This window comes from Bombina bombina, chromosome 6, assembly GCF_027579735.1.
Source record: "Bombina bombina isolate aBomBom1 chromosome 6, aBomBom1.pri, whole genome shotgun sequence".
Classification (NCBI taxonomy): domain Eukaryota; kingdom Metazoa; phylum Chordata; class Amphibia; order Anura; family Bombinatoridae; genus Bombina; species Bombina bombina.
The window spans coordinates 168454984-168478177 of NC_069504.1; the positions used below are offsets into that span (position 1 = coordinate 168454984).

Consider the following 23194-nt stretch of genomic DNA (forward strand, 5'->3'; position numbering starts at 1 on the left):
GAACTTTCACCGTGGATTCCTGCAAAAGTAAACCATCTATGGACAGCGAGTATATTATGTAAAGGAAACAAATTAATGATGTCTGAAATATGGAGATCTTTATTGATGCACATCTCAAATATCCATACTTGGGAACATGGAGAATTAGTACACACTTGCCAACACTCTTTGCTAACGGAAACCAAGGAAAGAAAAAGAAAATGGTCGAAAAAAGAGTAAAAATCTATTCCAGACCTTCAAGAAATAGTTTGAAATGCTCGAATTGATAAAGACTTAAAAAGTTTTTCAAAATTTTGTCATACAGGGAATCTGGAAGTGTTCTACAGTTTAATCCTTAAATACAGGCCAAAAAGAATACACTTTAGGATGGATTCCATTGAAGCAAGGACAAAACTAGCAATTCTTGCTCACAATAATAATGTGGACTGAGTACAAAAGACTATAAAATCTCCAAAAACATCATCTTCATTGTTGGGAGAACTGAAATTCAAAGCCTTCTTCCCGAAATAAAAAAAAAAAAGTGGCAAAATCGTCCTATTTATGAATCAATGAGAAAAGTTTATATTGTCTCTATTATGATTGATGTTGTCAAATTGGTGTCAGGAGATATAGAACATGAATTGATCTCCAAAAATGAACTGTTGCCCCCTAATATTGCTTTAACACCATTACCTGATAAAAAAAATACTCATTGATAAACTTAAAATGAGATTCTATAAAAATGACTACTATTATAGATTATCATGTGTGATATTGATATAAATGTTTTTAAATGTCTTTTGAAAATTCAAATCTTCATTTTATTCTTTATTGTTCATAAAAAAATGTTAATGAGTAATACATGTTTATTATGAACTTTTTTTCAGTATAATTTTGGATTTGATTATAAAAACAACAATAATAATATTTGCAAAGAGAAACAGTATGATGGAGAGAGCTATAGAAATATATAGATATTCGTAAAATAGTAAAAGGTGCAGACCCATATAAACTATATAATTACCATAAAAATTAGAAATAATGTATAAGGATCAGTAGTGATATTTTTTTTTTTAAAAAAAAGGAAATTCAGCACACTCATGTTTCAATCTATACTTGATTACAAATAAAGACATAACACACATGCTTCCTATTTCCAAATAATAAACTTTATTTTACCAAAATTAAAAAAATATATATACATGTTAAAATGTAGTTTTTGCACTACATTTTTTTAATTTTAATATTTTTTTTTACAAAACATAATATGAGTACATCAGACATCATAAATAAAAAAAGGATTATATCTCCTGTTAAAATTATATATATATATATATATATATATATATATATATATATATATATATATATATATACATATATATATATATATATATATATATATACTGATAGATATATAAATATATATATTTTTATATATATCCTAATTGTTATAAACATCAATATTATAAAAAAATGTTTTAAAGCGTAATGATAAAAAATATCAAATATTATATATTTATGTTTGTTTTAAACTTGAGTTAAGTCAAATAATAATATATATATATATATATCAAAAATATATATATATATATATCAAAAATATATATTCTCCACTTTCTGAAAAATAATTTTTTTAAATATTTTTGTTATTTTTCATTAATAGTATAAATATTTATCATATGTATCCATTTTTTTTAATTGATTTCAATAATAATAAATATTTATACTAATCCCACAACATAAATAACAAAAAAAAATACAGCCAAGATAAGTATTTTCAAGAGCAGGAAAACGTTCCCTAATAAGAGAGACAACACATGCTGGAATAACTCTTCTATTTCTTGGTCAAAGATAACCATGTGCTTTGATAGTGAAAGCCCTGATAATATACATACAAAACCAAAAGGGGGCACTCTATAGATGGATATATACAGTATCTCACAAAAGTGAGTACACCCCTCACAATTTTGTAAATATTTAATTATATCTTTCCATGTGACTAGACTGCTACAATGTAAAGTAGTGAGTGTACAGCCTGTATAACCATGTAAATTTTCTGTCCCCTCAAAATAACTCAAAACACAGCCATTAATGTCTATATCGTTGGCAACAAAACTGAGTACACCCCTAAGTGGAAATGTCCAAATTGGGCCCTAATAGCCATTTTCCCTCCCAGTGTCATGTAACTCGTTAGTGTCACAAGGTGTGAATGGGGAGCAGGTGTGTTAAATTTGGTGTTATTGTTCTCACACACTCTCATACTGGTCACTGGACGTTCAACATGACACCTCATGGCAAAGAACTCTCTGAGGATCTGAAAAAAAGAATTGTTGCTTTACATAAAGATGGTCTAGGCTATAAGAATATTGCCAAGACCCTGAAACTGAGCTGCAGCATGGTGGGCAAGACCATACAGTGTTTCACAGGACAGGTTCCACTCAGAACAGGCCTTGCCATGGTCGACCAAAGAAGTTAAGTGCACGTGCTCAGCGTCATATCCAGAGTTTGTCTTTGGGAAATATACGTATGAGTGCTGACAGCATTGCTGCAGAGGTTAAAGGGGTGGGGGTCAGCCTGTCAGTGCTCAGACCATACACCGCATACTGCATCAAATTGGTCTGCATGGCTGTCGTCCCAGAAGGAAGCCTCTTCTAAAGATGATGCACAAGAAAGCCTGCAAACAGTTTGCTGAAGACAAGCAGACTAAGGATATGGATTACTGGAACCATGTCCTGTGGTCCGATGAGACCAAGATAAACTTATTTGGTTCAGATGGTGTGAAGCGTGTGTGGCGGCAACCAGGTGAGGAATACAAAGACAAGTGTGTCTTGCCTACAGTCAAGCATGGTGGTGGGAGTGTCATGGTCTTGGCCTGCATGAGTGCTGTCATCACTGGAGAGCTACAGTTCATTGAGGGAACCATGAATGCCAACATGCACTGTGACATACTGAAGCAGAGCATGAACACACCTCCAAGACGACCACTGCCTTGCTAAAGAAGCTGAGGGTAAAGGTGATGGACTGGCCAAACATGTCTCCAGACCTAAACCCTATTGAGCATCTGTGGGGCATCCTCAAACAGAAGACGGGGGAGCGCAAGGTATCTAACATCCACCAGCTCTGTGATGTCATCATGGAGGAGTAAAACAGGACTCCAGTGGCAACCTGTGAAGCTCCATGCCCAAGAGGGTGAAGGCAGTGCTGGAAAATAATGGTGGCCACAAAAAAATATTGACGTGTTTGGGCCCAATTGGGACATTTTCCACTTAGGGGTGTACTCACTTTTGTTGGCCAACAGCTTAGACATAAATGGCTGCCCTGTTAAGTTATTTTGAGGGGATAGCAAATTTATACTGTTATACAGGCTGTACACTTACTACTTTACATTGTAGCAAAGTGTAATTTCTTCAGTGTTGTCACATGAAAAGATATAATAAAATATTTACAAAAATGTGAGGGGTGTACTCACTTTTGTGAGATACTGTGTGTATATATATATATATATATATATATATATATATATATATATACAGTGAACCTCTCCACTAATTAGCTTTCAAAAAACCTAATAGGCTTATATACATATAACAGATGTTATTCTATATATATGTCAAACCCAATATTCCAATGATGGCTGTTTGGGGAAAGTCCCAGTAGAGAGTTCCAATTCATATGCAATGAATGATATGGTATAACCGATGTGGTGAAGTGATCCAACTTTTATCAATCAGGCACAATGGTAAGGCTGCTCTCCTCCTCGCAGAATAATCCAGAACTAGAAAGGAAATAGAAGACGGGGGGGGGGGGGGGGGGGGGGGGGGCTGCCTGAGAAACGCAATGCATTGTAACCTCTGCTTGTCAACGCTTTTAATGTTGTTTTTAGAAAACTAACTTGTTTTTATACAAGCTTTAGTTTACCACCTTCTTTAGCAGGTTCTAATACTGCTACTGACCATTCATTCACACTGAGTGTGGCAGGATCCCCCTGCACTGACCAACCTATGCCTGGAGATGGTTAGCTGGTACACCCCAAGTTACCAGCCTGCGTCTACCAGTACATAAGTGTACTTGGGCCAAATGTGAGTATCCATTTGGCTATTCTTATTTTGATTGCATGGCATTCTGATACACACATGAGGTGTCCCTCCTGTCTTCTATTTCCAATTTTACTATAATGCCTATAAAGGAATAACAATGTGGGATATATATTAAAATAAGAAATAGAGAGAGAAAGATAAAGAAAAATAATGATATAGATAGAGAGTCAAAGAAAGAGAGAGAGAAAGAAATAAACAAAGACAGAGAGGGAGTGAGAGATATAAAGAGATAGAGAGATAAAGAGAGAGATAAAGAGAGAGAATGAGAATGAGAGAGAATGAGAGAGATAGAAATAGAGAGAAAGATAAGAGAGAGAGAGAGAGAGAGAGAGAGAGACAGGCATATACATAGAGAGGAGAGAAGAGATAAAAAGAGGAGAACATAATAGAAAGAGAGAGAGAGAGAGAGGAGAGAGAAAGGAACAGAGAGGGAGGGGAAAGATAAAGATAGAAAGAGAGAGAAAGATAGAGGATAGAAAGAGAGAGAAAGATAGAGATAAAAAGAGAGAGAAAGACTGAGAGAGAAAGAGAGGGGAGCGAAAGTGAGGTCCCTTGAAGTGTTTATAATAAAAAAAAATACAAATATACATAAACATGTTATTTCTTTACCAAACTTAAATTTCCTCTTCAGTTAAATCTATGATAGTACGTCTTGGATTTCTCTCCTCTTCCATTTATATTATCTGTATTAGAGTAATAAAAAAAATAATTATATATAATTATTATTAAATTTAAAAGTATACATTTTTTTTAAACATATTAAAGGGATAGGAAAGTAAAATAGATAGAGCATGTAGTTTTAATACACTTTTAATTTCACTTCTATCTTTAAATGTGCTTTGTTCTCTTAGTATCCCTTGTTAAAAATGAATACCCACATATCATACACCAGTGAGAGCTACAGCTAATTGGTGACTGCACACATTTGTCTCTTGTGATTGGCTAACTAGATTGCTTTAGCTAGCTGCCAGTAGTGCAATGTTGTTCCTTCAGCAAAGGATAAGAATAGAATGAAGCAAATTTGATAATAGAAGTAAATTGGAAAGTTGTTTAAAATTGTATGTTCTATCTGAATCCTAAAATACAATTTTGGGGTTTACTATCCCTTTAAATTTAATTTAATATTAAAATAAAATGGACATGAAAACCAATATTTATGTCAACATTCCGATGCATCATAACATTATAAACCACTTTACTAGTTACTTTTATGAAATAGTATGCTTAGTTCTCTTTGTATGCTTTTTTTTATAAAAACATATTTATGTAGTCTCTGATTCTATGAGCTAGATGATTACTTTTGGAGGAACATATATACCTCTCTATACTGGTAAACTAATGGGCTCAGCTAGCTCACAGTAGTGCAATGCAGCTCCTTCAATAAAAGATAACAAGAGAATGTATGAAAATTAGTAATCAATTTAAATTTTAAATTTGTTTAAATTATTATTTTATATCTGAATCATGAATGAATCATTTTTAGTTTCATGAACCTTTTACAAATATTTAGAGTTTGCATTAAAGGATCAGGAAACACAACATTTTTTGTTATTTCATGAATCAGATAGAACATGCAATTATAAACAAATTTACAAATAAATTCTATTGACTTTTTTTTATTCTCTTGGTATCCTTATGTTAAAGATTTAAGAGCAATATATAACTGGGTGCTAACTTATTACATTAGGTTTAAACAATAACAAGAGGCATATATGTGCATACAACAATCAAGAGATCATTAGTATAAATAGGTATCTTTAAAATATAACATAAATAAATAATAGATAATAAAAGTAAAATTGTGAAAGTAGTTTAAAATGTAATGTTCTAGTCTGATTGTTGAAATAAAAATAGTTTGTTTTATATGTCCCTTAAAAGTTTCATTTTTAATTCCATAACATTGTAAATTATTGTTTTTCTGTTAAAACATATTAAGTAAAATAAGCATAGACTTGAACTAAATTGATCCGTAATATAAATAAATATAACATCATATTATTTATTTGGCGTTCTCTTAATTTGTGTATGATGAATGACAAACTTACATTTCATATTTGTATATACATATGATCAAATATGTATTATATTACCTTTAATATCCGATGGAATGATCAGCCTTAGAATAGGCATTGCTATTCACAGTTATCAACGCGGTTTTCTGTTGCGTAAGAAAGCTAGAGTTGCTGTGGAGCTTGATATTGCGCATGCCCAGTATGTCTCCAACAAGCCCTGTCAATCAAGGAATGCGGGCCCTTGACACTCAAGGAGCTGCGCGGTCGATACATAGGGGATATGATAGTTTTTTTTTTTTTACATTACCGGCATTGGGCGGTCAGAGTTCAGAACTTGAAAGTGAGTATCGTTAAGTTTTTAATAACGATCTACAATGTTTTGAACAGTGAAATACAGATAGATCTTTATATTTACATGTGGCATATAGAAATATTGAAAGAAAGGTTTACTGTCCCTTTAACTTCTTCATGCCAGGACCAAGTGTTTAGCATCGAAATGAAGTTCTGATGTGAACACTTGCTTTAAAAATGAAATCAATTGATCATCAATGCAATCATGTGATTTCAAGAGTGGGATCGGATCATGGAGGACTGCCTACATTGCTAGGCACACCCCCAGTCTGAGTTCCTATTCTGATAGAACAGGAGGCTGCAGGATGCCAGATCGGTTAGGATGTTCCATACTGTCCTCCTGGTGTTAAAGCCCAGCGCTGTTAGGATTGTATGGGACATCCTATTGGCGTTAAGAGGTTAAGTGAGTCACTGCATAAGAGAAAACATTTTATGACTGAATACATGCGCAACTGGGAGAAAAGTATTAATGCCTGGTTCTGTAGGATCAAGTGGGATGATGGAACACCAGGGGAACCATATAGAGCTAGATTACAAGTAGTGCACTATTTAGTGCTTTTGCTTCTAGTTATTTGGGTCCGTGGATTAGTGCTCGTATAACAAGTTGAAAGTAAAAATTTGGTGCACAAGTAAAAGCCAGCTAGCACTAACTAAAGGACTTTGGATTTCATGATTGAGTTAACTTATTCTCCCCATAGATTTCAAAAGAGAGAGCAGAGGAAAAAAAAACAGTTATCACTTATGTGATAACCCAATACCAAATGAAACCCCCACAATACACAATATTTCACATCCTAATGTTCTTCGCATACTGTAAAATTTTATTTTTATTTTATTTATATATAATAAACATCTACATAAACTCATACTTGTATATATATTCATATAGATATATAGGTATAGATATATTCTGTTGGCGCTCTACAAATAACCGATAATAATAATAATAATATAAATAAATAAAAAGAAAATATGTCTATGACTAAGGCGAATGTATTGCAGAAACGCGTAAGACAACATTATGCTGGAGTCACCTACTTGATTTTATAATTCTGCTGTTATCCTGAATAAATCTGCTTTTGTAAATGCATGGAGACTCGCCGGCTATTTGTTGTTGCTAACTATTATAGTTACCCCATTGATAGAAAGACTGAAAATGTTCTAGAATTCACCCATTCCAACTTTAAACCTAACCTTGTTTTATCTCACACAAGAAAAATGACTATCTTGAAGAAGCCCAATGATTAATTGATGACAGAACAACATATCTTAAATTTTAAAAAAAATGCACACAAAATTAGAACATTTTGAAATGTTAGATAAAGCTACATTTTTAAAAATAGATAACCCGAAAATACCTACATTTTATTTTTTACCCAAGTGTCACAAGAATTTGTGACCAATAATCTCTGGTTTAGACTGACTAACCTCCAACCTATCACAATCTGTTGGTTATTTTTTACAGCAGTATGTGTCAAATTTGATAGCATACGTAAGGGATGCTACCCACTTTTTGAATCAACTAGATAAGTTAAGTGGGAGGAAGGATGTTGTTTAGTTACATTAGATGTGAGTTCATTATATAACAATCCTGATCACACATTAGGATTGAGCAATAAAGTTTTTTTTTTGTTTTGTTTAAATATCCTTTTATTGAGGTTATGCGGAATAAAAAAACATATAATAAATGCCATGCAACAGTAATAACAAAATTTTCCATTGAGTAATATACAATGTAGCAAGTGAATAAAAAGGACAGACATATGCCATAATATGGCTTTCTGAAACCTCTATTTTGCAATAGTATAAACATGAAATCTCCATTTTCTATTATACGCCCTCCATATTACAGAAGGGATCTAAGACCCATGAGAAACTTATATAGTAAATGAGAGCTGTGACAATGTGGAGCAATGATACAGGCATATGTTTAAATATATAATGTGGTGAGGCCACTTCTGAACCCCAAAGTATATAGGTAATTGTGAATTATAGCTTAATATTCAGCGGGTAAACACCGCTTTTAATAATGTAGTGTAAATAAGAGAACATTCTAAAGACATATAATATAGACTACTGGTGCTAGAGCTTTGTGTAAAATATAATTAGATTTAAAATTGCTACTTAAGTCTAAGAGAACAAACACAGCATCCTGCAGATAACATAGTGCAATATTGCTAAAAACAAGTGTGAATAATTAAAATGAAGCTCGGGCCGAAATGCGTTGACAATTTATGGTGAGCTTCATTTTAATTATTCACACTTGTTTTAAGCAATATTGCACTATGTTATTGTTCTTTTTCCACAGGAATTCAGAAATTTTGATTTAAGAGTTATCGTGGGTAAATTCCGGATCTCCAACAAACAAAACATTCTTCTTTTCCATCACTATTTCAAGTCTTTGCATCAATATTTATAGTTTTTCATCACTGAGGATTCAACTAAGATACTTTTCCTACACCCAGGATCTTCACTTATACTTTGCAGCATATATTTGGAATATAGTTTCATCAAACATTTTTCCACGATTGTTTACAGTTTTTTTTACACGTTTTTCTTACACGTTTTCACACACATTTTTCACACACCATTTTTTATACATTTTTATACATTTTTTATACATTTTTATAAATTTTTACACGGTTTTCTAAATTTAATCTTATTTTTATTTTTATACACATTTTTTTCACACCAATTCTTTTAATATTTTTTCAAATTTTTTTCACAATTTATCAGATCCATAACTCCACTTTCACACTCAAGGTGCCACTAAGGACCAATTGCAGCCACCCTTTGATTAACTATTTCTCTCACCCCTTTTTTCTGACTCTTACCCTTAGATCCGACTTATCGTTCTTATAACATTGAATGTAATATTTCTGTTATTTCTGATTTATCTTCTATTATTGTTGGATTTTATTGTGTATTTTAATGTGCATTTTATAATAATAATACTCGTTTAACTTTGTGTACAGCATGGATCCATGACTTTTTATATATGTGAACCCACCTGCTACAATTAACTTTTCATTTAACTTGCTATTGATGTTATAATAAATGTTCTAAATATATGTTTTAATTAAGTTACCAGTCCACTTCCTTTGCCTTAGTACCCATTAGGCGCTCATTTTGCTTATACACATTTTAATGTCACTTTTTTAGGGCAAGCTAGAGACCCTTAGTCTTTAGGAGCCACAGGAAGGTACTGGCGTCAAGTGCTGGGAGAAAAAACGTTTTTTATACATAAAGAGTTCCCTTTAATTAAGTGCCACTTTGCAATCAGTTCATTTAGGTTTGTTGAAACTTAGAATGCTGTATCTGCTCTCAGGATCAATTGAGTCATGTAAAGGAATATAGTAGTCAGTCCCCTAATAATGATCTGATATCGCACCGGGGCTCACCCAATGCCTTTTTTAAGGAATGGTGCCATTGCAAGTCCTACAAACATGGTCTCCCTGATGGTGAGCTTGTTCATCCGCATCTGGTGTAGAGTAATAAGAGTAGTCTGGATCCGCAACTGCACAGCCTCCTGATCGTTGTGCGAAATACTGAGCTCTGCAGATCTCTGAACCAGACTGTGGAAGCCGGCCGCTCCCCCCTGGCCCGGGGTCAAAGATGAGTGATGCATGTTAGTCTCCGTAGAGGAATTCATGGCAGCCATTGAGTGGCTAAATTCCCAGGCTGTGTTATTTCCGGTAGGTAGACTGGTAGAATGGTATGATACTTCGGAGGTATCCAAACCTTTGGAGACAGATGATGAACACGTGGAGGTAATTTTAGGGCAGAGTCTCAGAGGCCGTTGCAATGGCGTCGCTTTAATGTCTGGGACAGACCAATGGACAGTATGCGCTTCCCATCTTGTGCTCCATGTAGTCGTAATGAGGTCAGTTATGCATTCATACAGTTTAGATTCAAGCTGCAGTAACAAAGCTTGTATTACCTTACACGGCTCCTCCATGTTGTGTTTACTCATCTATAGTAGCAAGAGCAAGTAGTCTAGTAGAGACTGTAGTACCTGGTTCACAGGGGGGGGATACTTGAAGTCTCGGCACTTGACCGCCATCTAGGATTGTGATGGTCAGGGACTGGGCCTAACAATCTTGAATTATGCAATATGGGTATCGGTCTTTTCACTATTGCTTCCTCTGTCTAGTAGTCAGTTGTTTTCTATCCAATACTGAATAGATATTACAATAACAAGCAGGGTAGTAGAGATCACGTTAGGAGCTCTGTATAAAGCGACTTGCCGCTACACGGACATGCCCCCGAGCGATAAAGTTTTATCTAGAAAAAGATGTGGATATGTCAGACACCCAGAAAAGTTTCCTATTAAGTTGTATTAAATTCATTTTGGCACACAATTATTTTTTATTTGATGAGAATTTTTACCTGCAAATTAAAACAGCTATGGGCACAAGCTTCGCACTAATCTATGCTAATTTGTTTATGGGGTATTATGAAGTAGTATATTTGGGGCAATTAAACTGGCGCACAAATGTTGTGCTCTACAAGAGATTGATAGATGACATTTCATTATATGGGAGGGTGACTTATTCCAACTCTTCAAATTAGATATGAATAAGAATAAATAAAGGTTAGCATTCATTCATGAGAAGTTATGATCCAAGACAACTATATATCAACACAAACCGTTTTCAAGTCCGTGGATTTTAATAACTATATCCTTAATAAAAGCTGTCATCTTAAATGATGGAAGAAAACTGAAGGGACAGATTCTATGTGTCTTACTAGCAAATACATTTGAAGGTAGCGGTTATGAGAGATCTGAGATTGATAAAACCAGAGATATTGTTAGACATTTTGAAAGAGTAGAACCTTTAAAGATAAAAAGGGTTCTATAGAGTAAGAAGACATGTTAAAAATGCCTTTTGTTACTAATTACTCAACAAGATGCCAATGTTTGGAAATAATTTTTCTTATTTATGGGTGTTGAGTTAAGAAAGATCCATTTCTAGGACATAGAATTAGTATAAAAAAAAACTGAAATAGATTTGATAAGTAAAATTAATTTATTCAATATTTTTATTAAGTTGAAGTTGAAATGTTGTCTTCATTAATATCTCAAATGAATGTAACCATATCTATATGAGTAACTATCATTTTAAAATAATGGACTTCTTTAATGATATGATTTACTTTAGAAATCCTTGCATTATAAAAGACTTTAATTCACCTTGGATTTCTTTATATATATATTTTTTTTTATAATAAAATTAGTTAAAAGAAGCCTGAGATATTAATGTTTACATGGATTAAAGTGTGGTTTTTAAGGACATGAGATGGTGAACACTCAAGCTATTTAAACAGGAGGTATCGTAAGTCAGGTATCTTGAGAAAGTTGTGAAACCAGGTGTCAGTACCATAAGAGAATTCAGGTAGGTAGCTGAGGTGCAAGCCGTGGTTAGGAACCAGGGGTTCACGATGGAACACAGGGAGTAGACAGAAGACAAAGCACAGTTCAAATGTTTAACAGCCAGGTTATCCATCCAAATAAATAATTTTGCAAACGACAGTATCAAGAAAGAAGGCCAAGGTCATAATAGACAAGGAGTGTCAGAAGCATAAATGTCAAGATCATCGTAACAATTAACCAAACACCAAATTGCACTTTCACAGGCTTTTTTAAAATCCCCTGTACCAATGCTGGCTCACTTTCTGATGGAAGGTAAATTCTAATGTAGGTGCCACAAATAGATCTGTCTTAAGTATATGATTTACAGCCTGCACTATGTTTAGTGCTATCAGTAATGCACACCACACTATCCTTAGTGCACCCATCCCTCTGAAGCAGGGCCAACCTCAGTGTTAACACTTCATGCAGTGAACTGTTCTAATATAACACTTCAATTTTCCCATAGAGCTACTGCCCGCATTTTTCTTAGCACAGTTTGAAGTGCACACCAGTAAAAGCCTTGAGGCCTAACACAGGGCACATAACTTTCATGGGCACTAATTTGAAGACAAAGTTTAGGGAAAGACATATGAGGAAGTGTGATTTGGGTAATATACAAAGCTCCAAGTGACCAGGAGGTGGAGCAAAACGCGCATGAGGACACGGTGTGTCGCTGCGAGTATATGCCGGGGATCCCCTTCAACCCTTTGATCCCTCTGTGGCTCTACCACCTATACGGTTAGGAGACTGTGCTGACTAACTGCATTTGCTAACCGATACAGGTAGTACTTAAGACCAGTGGTGCTGGAAATCTTTCTGGCACTGGTTCGGCTGTGCATTTGTGCTTTCTTCCTCCTATGGCTCCATTATGTGGTGAACAATTTGTAGCCTTTGGTGAGGGTAAAAAGTGTGGCTCATATCTCTATGTATACAACCGGGATGACTGTTACTAGACTAGAGACAGCTTTGAATTATATGAGGTTACAGGAATAGCGTATCTTTTTATAGTGGAGGAAGCCTGAAGGAAGTCTTAAGTTCTCAAATTGGACAAGACTTAAAATCAAATTTTGGCTTTGGATTTATATGTTATGTAATAATGAATGTACAGTTTCTCTAGCTGAGCAGAGTATCTTATTTAATTTCTTTAGTAAACGTGTTACAGTATTTTAGTGTCATTTCTAAAGCTATTGTCACCACTTCTACTATAAAGCTGTTTACATTGCTTCCTTATATTTAAATACCTCCTGAGCTTCATCCAGCCCTAAAAATGTGTTTAGAAAAGGGCACAAAAATTGACCTTAACTTATGCTAATTAGCTTTATTTAAACATAATTAAGTATATTTCTGTTAGTAAACAAACTAAATGGACTCATGGTGCAAAGCCATTTACTAGTCAGTCTTGACTAGAAAAAATAAAACTCTGAGATAGATCCTTAATTGTCCAAAGCATTTTAATTGGTCCCTAGAAATGATGAAGTGGTAAGTAAGTATCTTACTGTTTATGCTAACAATATGCATTTTTAATGTAACCAGACATCTTGATGTTTTTATTTGCTTTTGCCTTACCTCTTTAGAATTAGCTCTCTAATTTAATTTATAATGAAGTCATGCTAATGAAAGTCTTTCTTTTTTTTAATTCTGGTATGTACATAACCACGCACCATTGTTTTCCTATATTATTTACTACTTTTATTATTGCAAATGTTTATTTTTTTATTCTGCCTAGGAATTTTGCTAAATGGTTATTTTTATTAGTATTTCACAGCTACAGTTTTCAAGAACATCATTTAATCAATACTGTTAGACTATAGGCAAAATGTATCAAGCTTCTCAAGCAGAGAACCTGTCCGCCCACAATAGCCACTTGCGATGCAGCATTGCTTGGCATTATTTAAGTTTGAGCAAGAGCCCAAATGAACAAGTTCAGGGTAATTTATCTCTACTACCTTTACCTTTAAGATGGTGGTGAGGATAAGAAACAGAAACTGTATCTTAAATTTGTGGTTACAGGCTTGCTCATGGGAGCCTGCAGTGCAAGCTCTCAGAATCTGCAAATGTTTCTTGATACATTTTCCTCTACCTGTTTGGGCACAGATAGATTAATAAAGTGACACAAACATTTCTTAAGAAGCCATTTTATTGTTGCATAGATTTTAAGACTGTTAGCTCTATGGACCCTATTCTCTAAAGCTCTAGAAACTAATGTAAGTTAAAGTATATTGAAAACACCATAATTTGATTTCAATTTGCTGCTAAAAAAATGCTCATTATCAGTGCTGTGTATTCTCTTTTACATCGACTTCCACTCTACCCTTTAAGATTCCAGAAAGCTTAGTTACTTCCTGTGGGGGCAGCTCACCACTCTTCGGGACTTCCAGATTCAGTCTCCCTATTTTTAGAGAACTGAGTGAGGTGAACCTTGCACATGTGAGGATCAGCAGGATGATGTTACTCGATGCTAGCAAGTTTTAGAGAATTAGGCCTTAAAGGGACATCAAACTGCTGTTTGTAACTACTACTTACAATGCGTTACTGATGCTTCAGGTCACGTACTTTTGCACCCTGTGACAGAAGTAGTGAATAGTCCCAGACCAACGATGTTGTTGCCTTCTCCATAGTTCTATTGTGTGCGTTGAGTAAGCATCAGAATACCCAGTGTTCTGTTTACACTTCTACATTTTTTATACGTAGTTTAAATTATATATAACATACTGTATATGAAAAATGGCCACATATAAATGATATAGAACAATACAGATGCAGAAATCTAAAGTTCCCACTTTCTATTGTGAGATCCAAACTGAAATGCAAAGTATAGATGTTAAAAGTTAGCAAAATCAATGATCTGGGAATGTTCACCACTTCTGTCACAGGGTGCAAGAATACCTAAGCTCCAAGATGGCAGTGCCCTAAATGACGATGCACAGTTTCACTAACTGGCCCCTGTAAGGGGTTAAAATAAGATTACATTTCAAAAGCTGCAGTTACAGAAGGAAAAAACAATAGCATGGTGAATAGTTTCCATGCTATTGTACCCCCCAGTTTAATGTTTCTTAAAGAGTTTTCCTAATTTTGTAACTCGGTAAACATAAATGTAGTCTTGAAACCTGTCATGAAACGGTTACTGACATGAATTAAAATAGAATTTACTTTGTTATGGTATTATAAAATCTTTAAAGCAATCTTGATTTCATTTTCCAACACATATGCAAAAGTAAAGTAACATAAGCTGACGATACCGAGATATAAAAAAAAAAAAAACCTCTCCAGATGGTGGATTTTAGCTAAAAAAAAAAAAAAGGTGTGAAACATTGACAAATTTGTTAGCCTTTGCTAAACTTCTTCAGCAAAGTGTGAGAAAAACGTAATAATAGCAAATAAAATGAAACGTAAAAAATTGTTTACCATACTTTCAACTGTGTTTATGAATGACCTATAAAAAAAATTAGATCAACCCTTAGATTGTTTGTGAACGTGATTTTTATTGAAATGACAAATTACTGTATGGTAATATGTTGGTATATTGAACTTGATAACCACACATCTTCTTTGTATTCTATGTTATATATGCTGTTAGTTTGATGTTCTGCACTTAAGAAACCATAGCAAGACATTCATTAACTGACCTTCTGCATTGTGATACAGATTAGAGCTACCTAGTAAAGATGCAGAATTAAGTAATTAATATTACAAGTTTTACTCTTGTTTAGATTATCACAAAATATAAAAACAATCCAGACTATGGGGTTCATCACAATCCTTTTATGATAATAACAACTTATATAGTGCTGCAGACTCTGTTGGCGCTCTACAAATACCTGATAATAGTAATAATAATAATATAGTGCTTTTCTCCAGGTTGGACTCAAAGCTCTTTACAAAACGTACATTTACATAAGAGGGTTAGAAATTACAGTTTTTATTCCGGAAATGTTTGTGTAAGCAGGTAAGTCTGGAGACTTTGTTTAAAAATGTCTAAAGAATTGGCTTATTTTACTGTGCTTGGCAGAGTGTTCCATAGAGATGGGGCGGCATGGCTTAAAGTTTGAAAACCACATTTTTGTTGCATTCTTGGCACATTTCGCTGATCGAAAAGTACAAGTTGGGTTATAGGGCGCGAGTAATTCTTTTAAATAGCTTGGTCCCTGATCATACAGAGTTTTGTAGGACAGCAGGCCTATCTTCAATAGTGAGGAACAAGGAAACTCCTCGGCACACCAGGGATAGGTAAAAAGCCAGTCTTTATTTGTTAACAAATAAAAGCAAGATCCTCATACAGCAACATGGTAAAAACAATAAATGAACTGGAACAGGGGGAACAACACCTCCTGTGACATCATACGCGTTTCATGCCTCTGGGGCACTTGTTCACTGATAGAGAACAGGTGGTGTAGGTGCTCTTAATATACAGATTTCTGTCCAATGACATAACATCAATCAAAACACATTTCATTAACCCCTGAAGTTCCTGTCACAAACAAAAAATTCTAGTCTATATAGCCTCTCTATGTGGTACCTATTACAGAAATATGTGCATATGTATATACACTGTAACGTGTTACAGTTTTTATTCCGGAAATGTTTGTGTAAGCAGGTAAGTCTGGAGACTTTGTTTAAAAATGTCTAAAGAATTGGCTTATTTTACTGTGCTTGGCAGAGTGTTCCATAGAGATGGGGCGGCATGGCTTAAAGTTTGCAAACCACATTTTTGTTGCATTCTTGGCACATTTCGCTGATCGAAAAGTACAAGTTGGGTTATAGGGCGCGAGTAATTCTTTTAAATAGCTTGGTCCCTGATCATACAGACTTTTGTAGGACAGCAGGCCTATCTTCAATAGTACGCACCATTTTATTGGCAGTCAGTGCAGGGAGTGGAGGATAGGTGTCACATGGCAACATTTTGATTGGCCAGTTAGCCTTGCTGCAGTATTTTGTACCAACTGAAGGCAATGGAGCATTGCAGTAGTACAAGCGTGATGTCACCAAAGCATGGGTGATCGTGGGAAGATCTGTTGGAATCAGGTGCTTGATAATATAAGATGGAACCCAGTGAAACCACCACATGCCAAGGGATCAGGTGCAGAGGTATATCTGGGTTCAGCCAGACAGAAATTATTTGAACTATCTTAGAACTGTACCACTCAGCTTACAAACATTCTACAGGCAATTTAGTAAATGCAGCACAGAGGTCAAGTCGGATTAGTATAGAATACTTACCCCTGTCTTTTGCCATCCTATGCCTTGTCCTGAAACCTGACTGAAATGAGTCATAGATATTATTTGTTGACAGCTATGCTTCTAGTTGGGTTGCAACAAATTTCTCAATGGCTTTCCCCAGGAAAGGAAGGTTTGAGATAGGCTTCTAATTCTGAATGCAGTCTGGATCCACATAGGGCTATTTTAGTAGAGTACGGAGAACCGCTTGTTTTAATTATGTTGCAAAGGTCCTTGTCTGCAGAGAGCACTGAGTCATTTTGTAGAAGCCTGGTGCAATGAGGTCCATACATCCAATTAAAAGGTGTGTTGGATCAAGATCAAGATTGCAGGTTGTGGCACTCAGCTTATTTTATTGTTTGCATGATCTTGTTTTTTATCAATGTGATCAAAGTTTGTCAGGTATTATGAGGAATTGTTGTGGAGTCTTCTAAGTCCTGTGAGAATTTTAGTTGATGGTGGTATGTTAGAACGGATAGTTGTTGGCATAGAAGATGCAAACTCCACACATTTGGATTGAGTAAAGGTTGAGACACTATTTAGACAAGTTGGATTCCACAGTTTTTCAACTTTTTGTAAGCGTTTGTGTTCTACCAGTTTGTTTATTCTCCATTGTCTGGGATTTCCTACAACTTTGTTCAAGAGCATTGCAAACTATTATAAATGGGGAGAAAATAAGGAAAAGTAGTCCTTATAAAAAGATAGGGAATTCAGCACTCTCATATACACATTTAAAGAGACAGAGATATAAATATCTCAAGGTATCAACCTAAGTATTAAGATAAATAGAGCAGAGTGTGGAGCCAGGTGGAAACCCAGAATAAAGACTTGACAACTAGCATGCTTGCAAGGCACTCATAATTTTATTATTTACAAAAATTACTAAATTCTTAGTAAAGGTCATGTGACCATAACAGTAATTTGAAACAAAATGTAATAAAAAAAATGAGCTAAAAAGCTAAGTGAGACGTCTCATAGGAAAATAAAGTGTCTAAAAAATGATGAATGGCTAAATTTAATAGTGGCAATGCAACACCTCTATTAGAGGACAACCCCAAAAGAAAGAGTAATATGAGGGTAATGTTGTCATAATAATATAATAAGGATCTATGCAGTTCACATAAACATTGAGCCAGAATAATACAATCACAAGAATACTTTAGAATGCGTATTTTTCAATTTGGAGTGAAATATAAACACAGGAAAAAAGTGTTGCACAATCATATGCAGCATGCAACTATACCAAGTCTTAAAACACAACACCAACATCAGAGGACAGTCCCAAAGTTAAGCTTTAATACTGTCATGATATAAATATAGGATCTATGTGTTTTAAATATGGGTATTGTATAGTAAATTTTGCATAACTTCTGACAAACAGGATATTAGTAAAGCAGCAGCATTTAGCATGAACACATCACATTTTAAAGGAAGTCCTTCCAAATCTGTTGAAAACAGGCATCCACTTGTATTGCGGGAGGAAAAAATGAAGTAAGTTTCCACTGCCTGTAAAGAACAACACAGTCATAGCATGCACTCACAGCCTTTGCGATGTAAATCAAGAAACAGAATCCTTGGTAAGAAGCTGCAAATCCGGTGAATGTTCCTGTGTTGCACAAGATGCAAAACAAAGTAATAAATCACTCCAGAAAACTGCAATTCTTTGAGGTGTAGTAGGAATTTCAAAAGACAGGTGTCTCATCAAAGCAATCAGCTGTTACAACTGCCTACACGTGTTTCAACCCAATGAGTAGCAGGGACTCCTCATGGCTAACTTCATCAACCTAAACTAGGCCTTTTATAGGCCATATTGGGACACGCCTCTGGGAGTTTCAAAAAACAAAAAGTATATATATACAAAGTGACATTTCATATATAAAATTTATTTACAAAATAATAATATTAATTCAAAAATAAAAATAAATATAAAAAAACAGGTGCTCAAATGCGCATGCAATTTGTTAAAATATAACTAACAGCCAAATTGAGAAAAATGAGAACTCCCCCAACGATGCATTGGACACATAGGGAGGGTCAGCAAGTTACACCTAACAAGACAGTTTTTTTTTTTTTCTAATTCCTATAAAGGCTAAATAATAAGGAAAGGGATAAAGTATTCTAAGTCAGAAATTAAGTAAATTTAGAAACTTCTATTGTTAAAAGTTTCTGATAGAGAGAAGACCGGGATCAAACCTGTGACATCAAATCTACTATAAACTAAAAGTCAAATTAAACTAGTATTAACCCACTACTCTAAGCGCTATAACCTATATATAATGAAGATCCAACAGTTATAGATCTACAACCTTTAAAGTTAAATATACTTATTAACCCAATATATAACAACTGCATTTAAGTATTCTTAAAATTTTTATTAACAGTCGAAAATATATAATATAAAATTTATATTGAACATAAGGGATCGAACCCTGGGTCTAAAGGGTCTATATATCTTAATGACTTAGAAGAACCACAGTCCTAATCCACTATTATTATTATTAGGTTTGAAACTTTTACTTCTTTGGTGAAGGGGTCTATTGTTTGACCGCTCTTGTGGGTAGCAAAAGGGACGGCTTGGGTAAAACCCAGTGAATGCATTATTGAAAGTAGGTATTCTTCATACTTGAAACTACACAATATCTACAATGCCCTAAGTTTAAAGGCTCAATTTAGAATAACTCCATATCTGACCACAACAGCCCCATATATTATACATGTGTGTTGTTACAAATAAAAAATAAAGTTATCCAAACACAATTACAAATTTCCTCTGCACAAGCCAACAACCCACAAACATTCTTCAATTTTTTTAAAAATGTTTATATCAGTGTTCATTTCCATGTTCATTTAAAGTGATCCTATGGATATCCTAGTCAAAAGCAATGTTTATTATTGTGCTAGCATAGCTGTGCTGGATGTGGACTAACATAATTAGTATGATAAGATCACCTCTCATTGAGATCCATTAAACTACCAAAACCTATGGTTTGTAGGAGTAACAACCTGTCTACTAAAATCATAATCCAACAGGACAAAACCTTCTTTGATAAGCTAATTCTACCCTGTTGCCGACTAGACAGTTTGTAATGGTAATCATATAGGCACTGGAGCAAAAGAGTAAGAGAAGCACTTTTCTTACTCTTTTGCTCCAGTGTCTTCAGAATTTTGGTGATTAGTGCAATCATCACCTAATGAGAGCAGCACCGACTTCCTTTGCTCCCGAAAGCCATTTTGTGGACTCCTAATTATCACAGACGTTCTTCCCTTGTGCAATATCATCTCTGCCTGGGATTATATTATAAGTACATTTGGACTTTAGGTAATAGTTATGCTGTATGTTTTTTTTGTTTTTTTATATATATATTTTTATATATATATATATATGAGTATGTATTGTGTTATACATTTGTAATTAACTGCAGGCTTCATTAGTCATAGTGTAGTATATACTTTTTTTGGTGTCTGATTATTTATTTGTGTTATTTATTAATTAATGATTTTATTTATTCCTTGGAGAAATCCGATAGTGGATTAGCGCTGGTATATTTTGTTTGTGAATCATATAGGCACTGCCTGGAATATTTAGCTACTTTGGTGTTATTACTAAAGGATAATCTAAACGTTTGCCAATAAATCCTATTTTTTTCATAAAGGGTTTAGATTAGAATGAGCCCTGTTTGATTTCCCTTAAATTCAAGTTTTTGGGGTTGTGAACATTGTTAGGATTAAATATATTTCTGGACCTTCAAGCTTTTAAGCAGGTTTTAAAACGCATAGACCTTTTTTTTTTTTTTTTTTTTAATCACTTGTCCTTCCTGGGTTGATTACCTTGAATCTATAGTAGCCTTTATCTAAACCACTGATTGCACGATATACTGAATGCTTGATGTATTAAATCTCCAAGTTGAGTGACCTGCCCTGTGTAATATTCTATTTTTTTTAATCAACATTATATTTTTCCAAAGAAAGAAAACAAACATATATATATATATATATATATATATATATATATATATATATATATATATATATATATATCCATGCAGAAGTTCTATATGTGCCTTTTAAAAAAAAAAAAAAAAAAATCCTTTAATGCTGTTACCTTAATGGGAGAGTCTAGTCAAAATGTATCTTTTTATGATTCAAATAGGGCATGTAATTTTAAACAACTTTTCAATTTACCTTTATCATCAAATTTGTTCTTTTAGTATTCTTAGTTGAAAGCTAAACCTAGGTAGGCTCATATGCTAATGTATAAGCCTTTGAAGGCTGCCTCTTATCTGAATGCATTTTACAGTTTTCACAGCTAGAGGGTGTTAGTTCATGTGTGCCATATAGATATTCTGCTCACACCTGTGGAGTTACTTATGAGAGGGCATTTATTGGCTAAAATGCAAGTCTGTCAAAAGAACTGAAATAAAGGGCAGTCTGCAGAGGTTTAGATACAAGGTAATCACAGACGCAAAAAGTATATTAATATAACAGTGTTGATTATGCAAAGCTGGGGAATGGTAATAAAGGAATGCTGTGATTTCAACTGCAAACAAACTAACTTTTTAGCCAAATTTGTTCATCTGTTTAAAAGGCATACACATTTGGTAAAGACTTTTTAAAAACTATTTCTTTGATTTCTCAGTTTAACTCAAAACATTTTTGAGTGGTGCCTAGGACACTCTCATTCTGTGAGAGCAGTCTATTCCTTTATTAGGTAAACTACATTTAGCTATAGCACTTACACAGATGCAATTATTATTATTTAAATCCAGCAAGGAATTCTGAGATTAGGACTTAAATATTTATATTTATGCTACAGGATCAGGTAAAAATGTAATGTATGCAGTTTAAAATACATTGTTGCACAAGTCTTCTCATTGGTACGTTATTTATTTTATTGATATTAAATATTATATTTAAGTTTAAGGAAACCACACACTTGAAAAATGTGCAGATGTATTCATCTGAATAAAATGGCATCATCTAAAATTTAAGAACCATATTTAAATATCCTTTTTTTGTACAGAAAACCTACAGGGACTTCAGACTTCAAGGAGTTCTTGATGGAACACTGAATAATAAAACTTATGAGACTGTTCAACACCGTTTAAGAGTTGAAGAAGCAACAGTATCTGACTCTGACAGGGGAGGACTTCAGGGGATTTCTATGAAGGACAGTGATAATGAAGATGATTGACATTGTGCAATGTATTCTACATTATCTGTTTGTACCATTATACATTAAATAAAAATTTTTATATAATTTGTTTTACACAAGGTGCATACAGGTTGCTTATAAAATCACTGTGTACAGCAGATGCATTAATATATATATATCTATATATATGGGCCACAGACTTCTGGTATGAATAATTGTATAGCAAAGCTAAATGGAATGATACAGGATTTGAACCATACACATACTTTAGTAATTTCATGTAATGGATATCTAGCAAGGACAGTAATGTTTACTACTGACAATTAAGCTCTTCATTGCCTTACATTGAGTTTCTAGTTTTGCAAAAAAAATAAAAAAAAATAAAATAAATGTTTTTCTCATGATCATTTCCAATATACCTCATCTGTATTTTCTGTTCAGAATTTTTAATTTGCGTTTTCAGGGTTTGTTAGTAACATCCTTGGGAAGTCAGCATATGTCTGATTTTTATTAAAAAATGCATATGTTTATATTCACAGGTACATGAAACTTGTCTAATTGCTTCTCTTTTTTTGGTTGTTTTTGTCTATGTACGGTGGTCAATAAAGTTTGATAATATATTTACAATCTTTCTTATTGCACTATCCTTGTTTATGTACAGATCTAACACCTCCTGACATCTTTTAGTATGGATATATAATGCTTTGTATATTTAAATGGTCAATGATTAAAAGGAACATGATTTGGAAAGAACACATGATTTTAAACAACTTTCCAATTTACTTCTTTTTTTTTTTTTTTTAGTATTATCTTATTTGCTTGATTCTGTTAGTATCTTTAGTATAGGCTCAAGTGCAGCAATGCATTACTGGGATCCAGCTGCTGATTGGATGGTAGGTGCACATAAATTCCTTTTTTCATTGGCTCACCCAGTATGTTCAGCTAGCTCTCAGTAGTGCATTACTGCCTTCTC

General features: G+C 34.0%; 1 protein-coding gene across 3 annotated transcripts in view; it reads left to right on the top strand.

The window, feature by feature from the left end:
* CADPS2 (calcium dependent secretion activator 2) overlaps nt 1-22848 on the top strand; it is a 1413577-nt gene extending 1390729 nt beyond the window's left edge. For all 3 annotated transcript variants that reach the window (XM_053716670.1, XM_053716668.1, XM_053716669.1), the window contains one exon: nt 22090-22848. In XM_053716670.1, coding sequence (XP_053572645.1) covers nt 22090-22260 — 171 coding nt within the window. In that variant the 3' untranslated portion in view covers nt 22261-22848. The remainder of the gene's footprint in view (nt 1-22089) is intronic.
* Nucleotides 22849-23194: the final 346 nt, after the last annotated feature.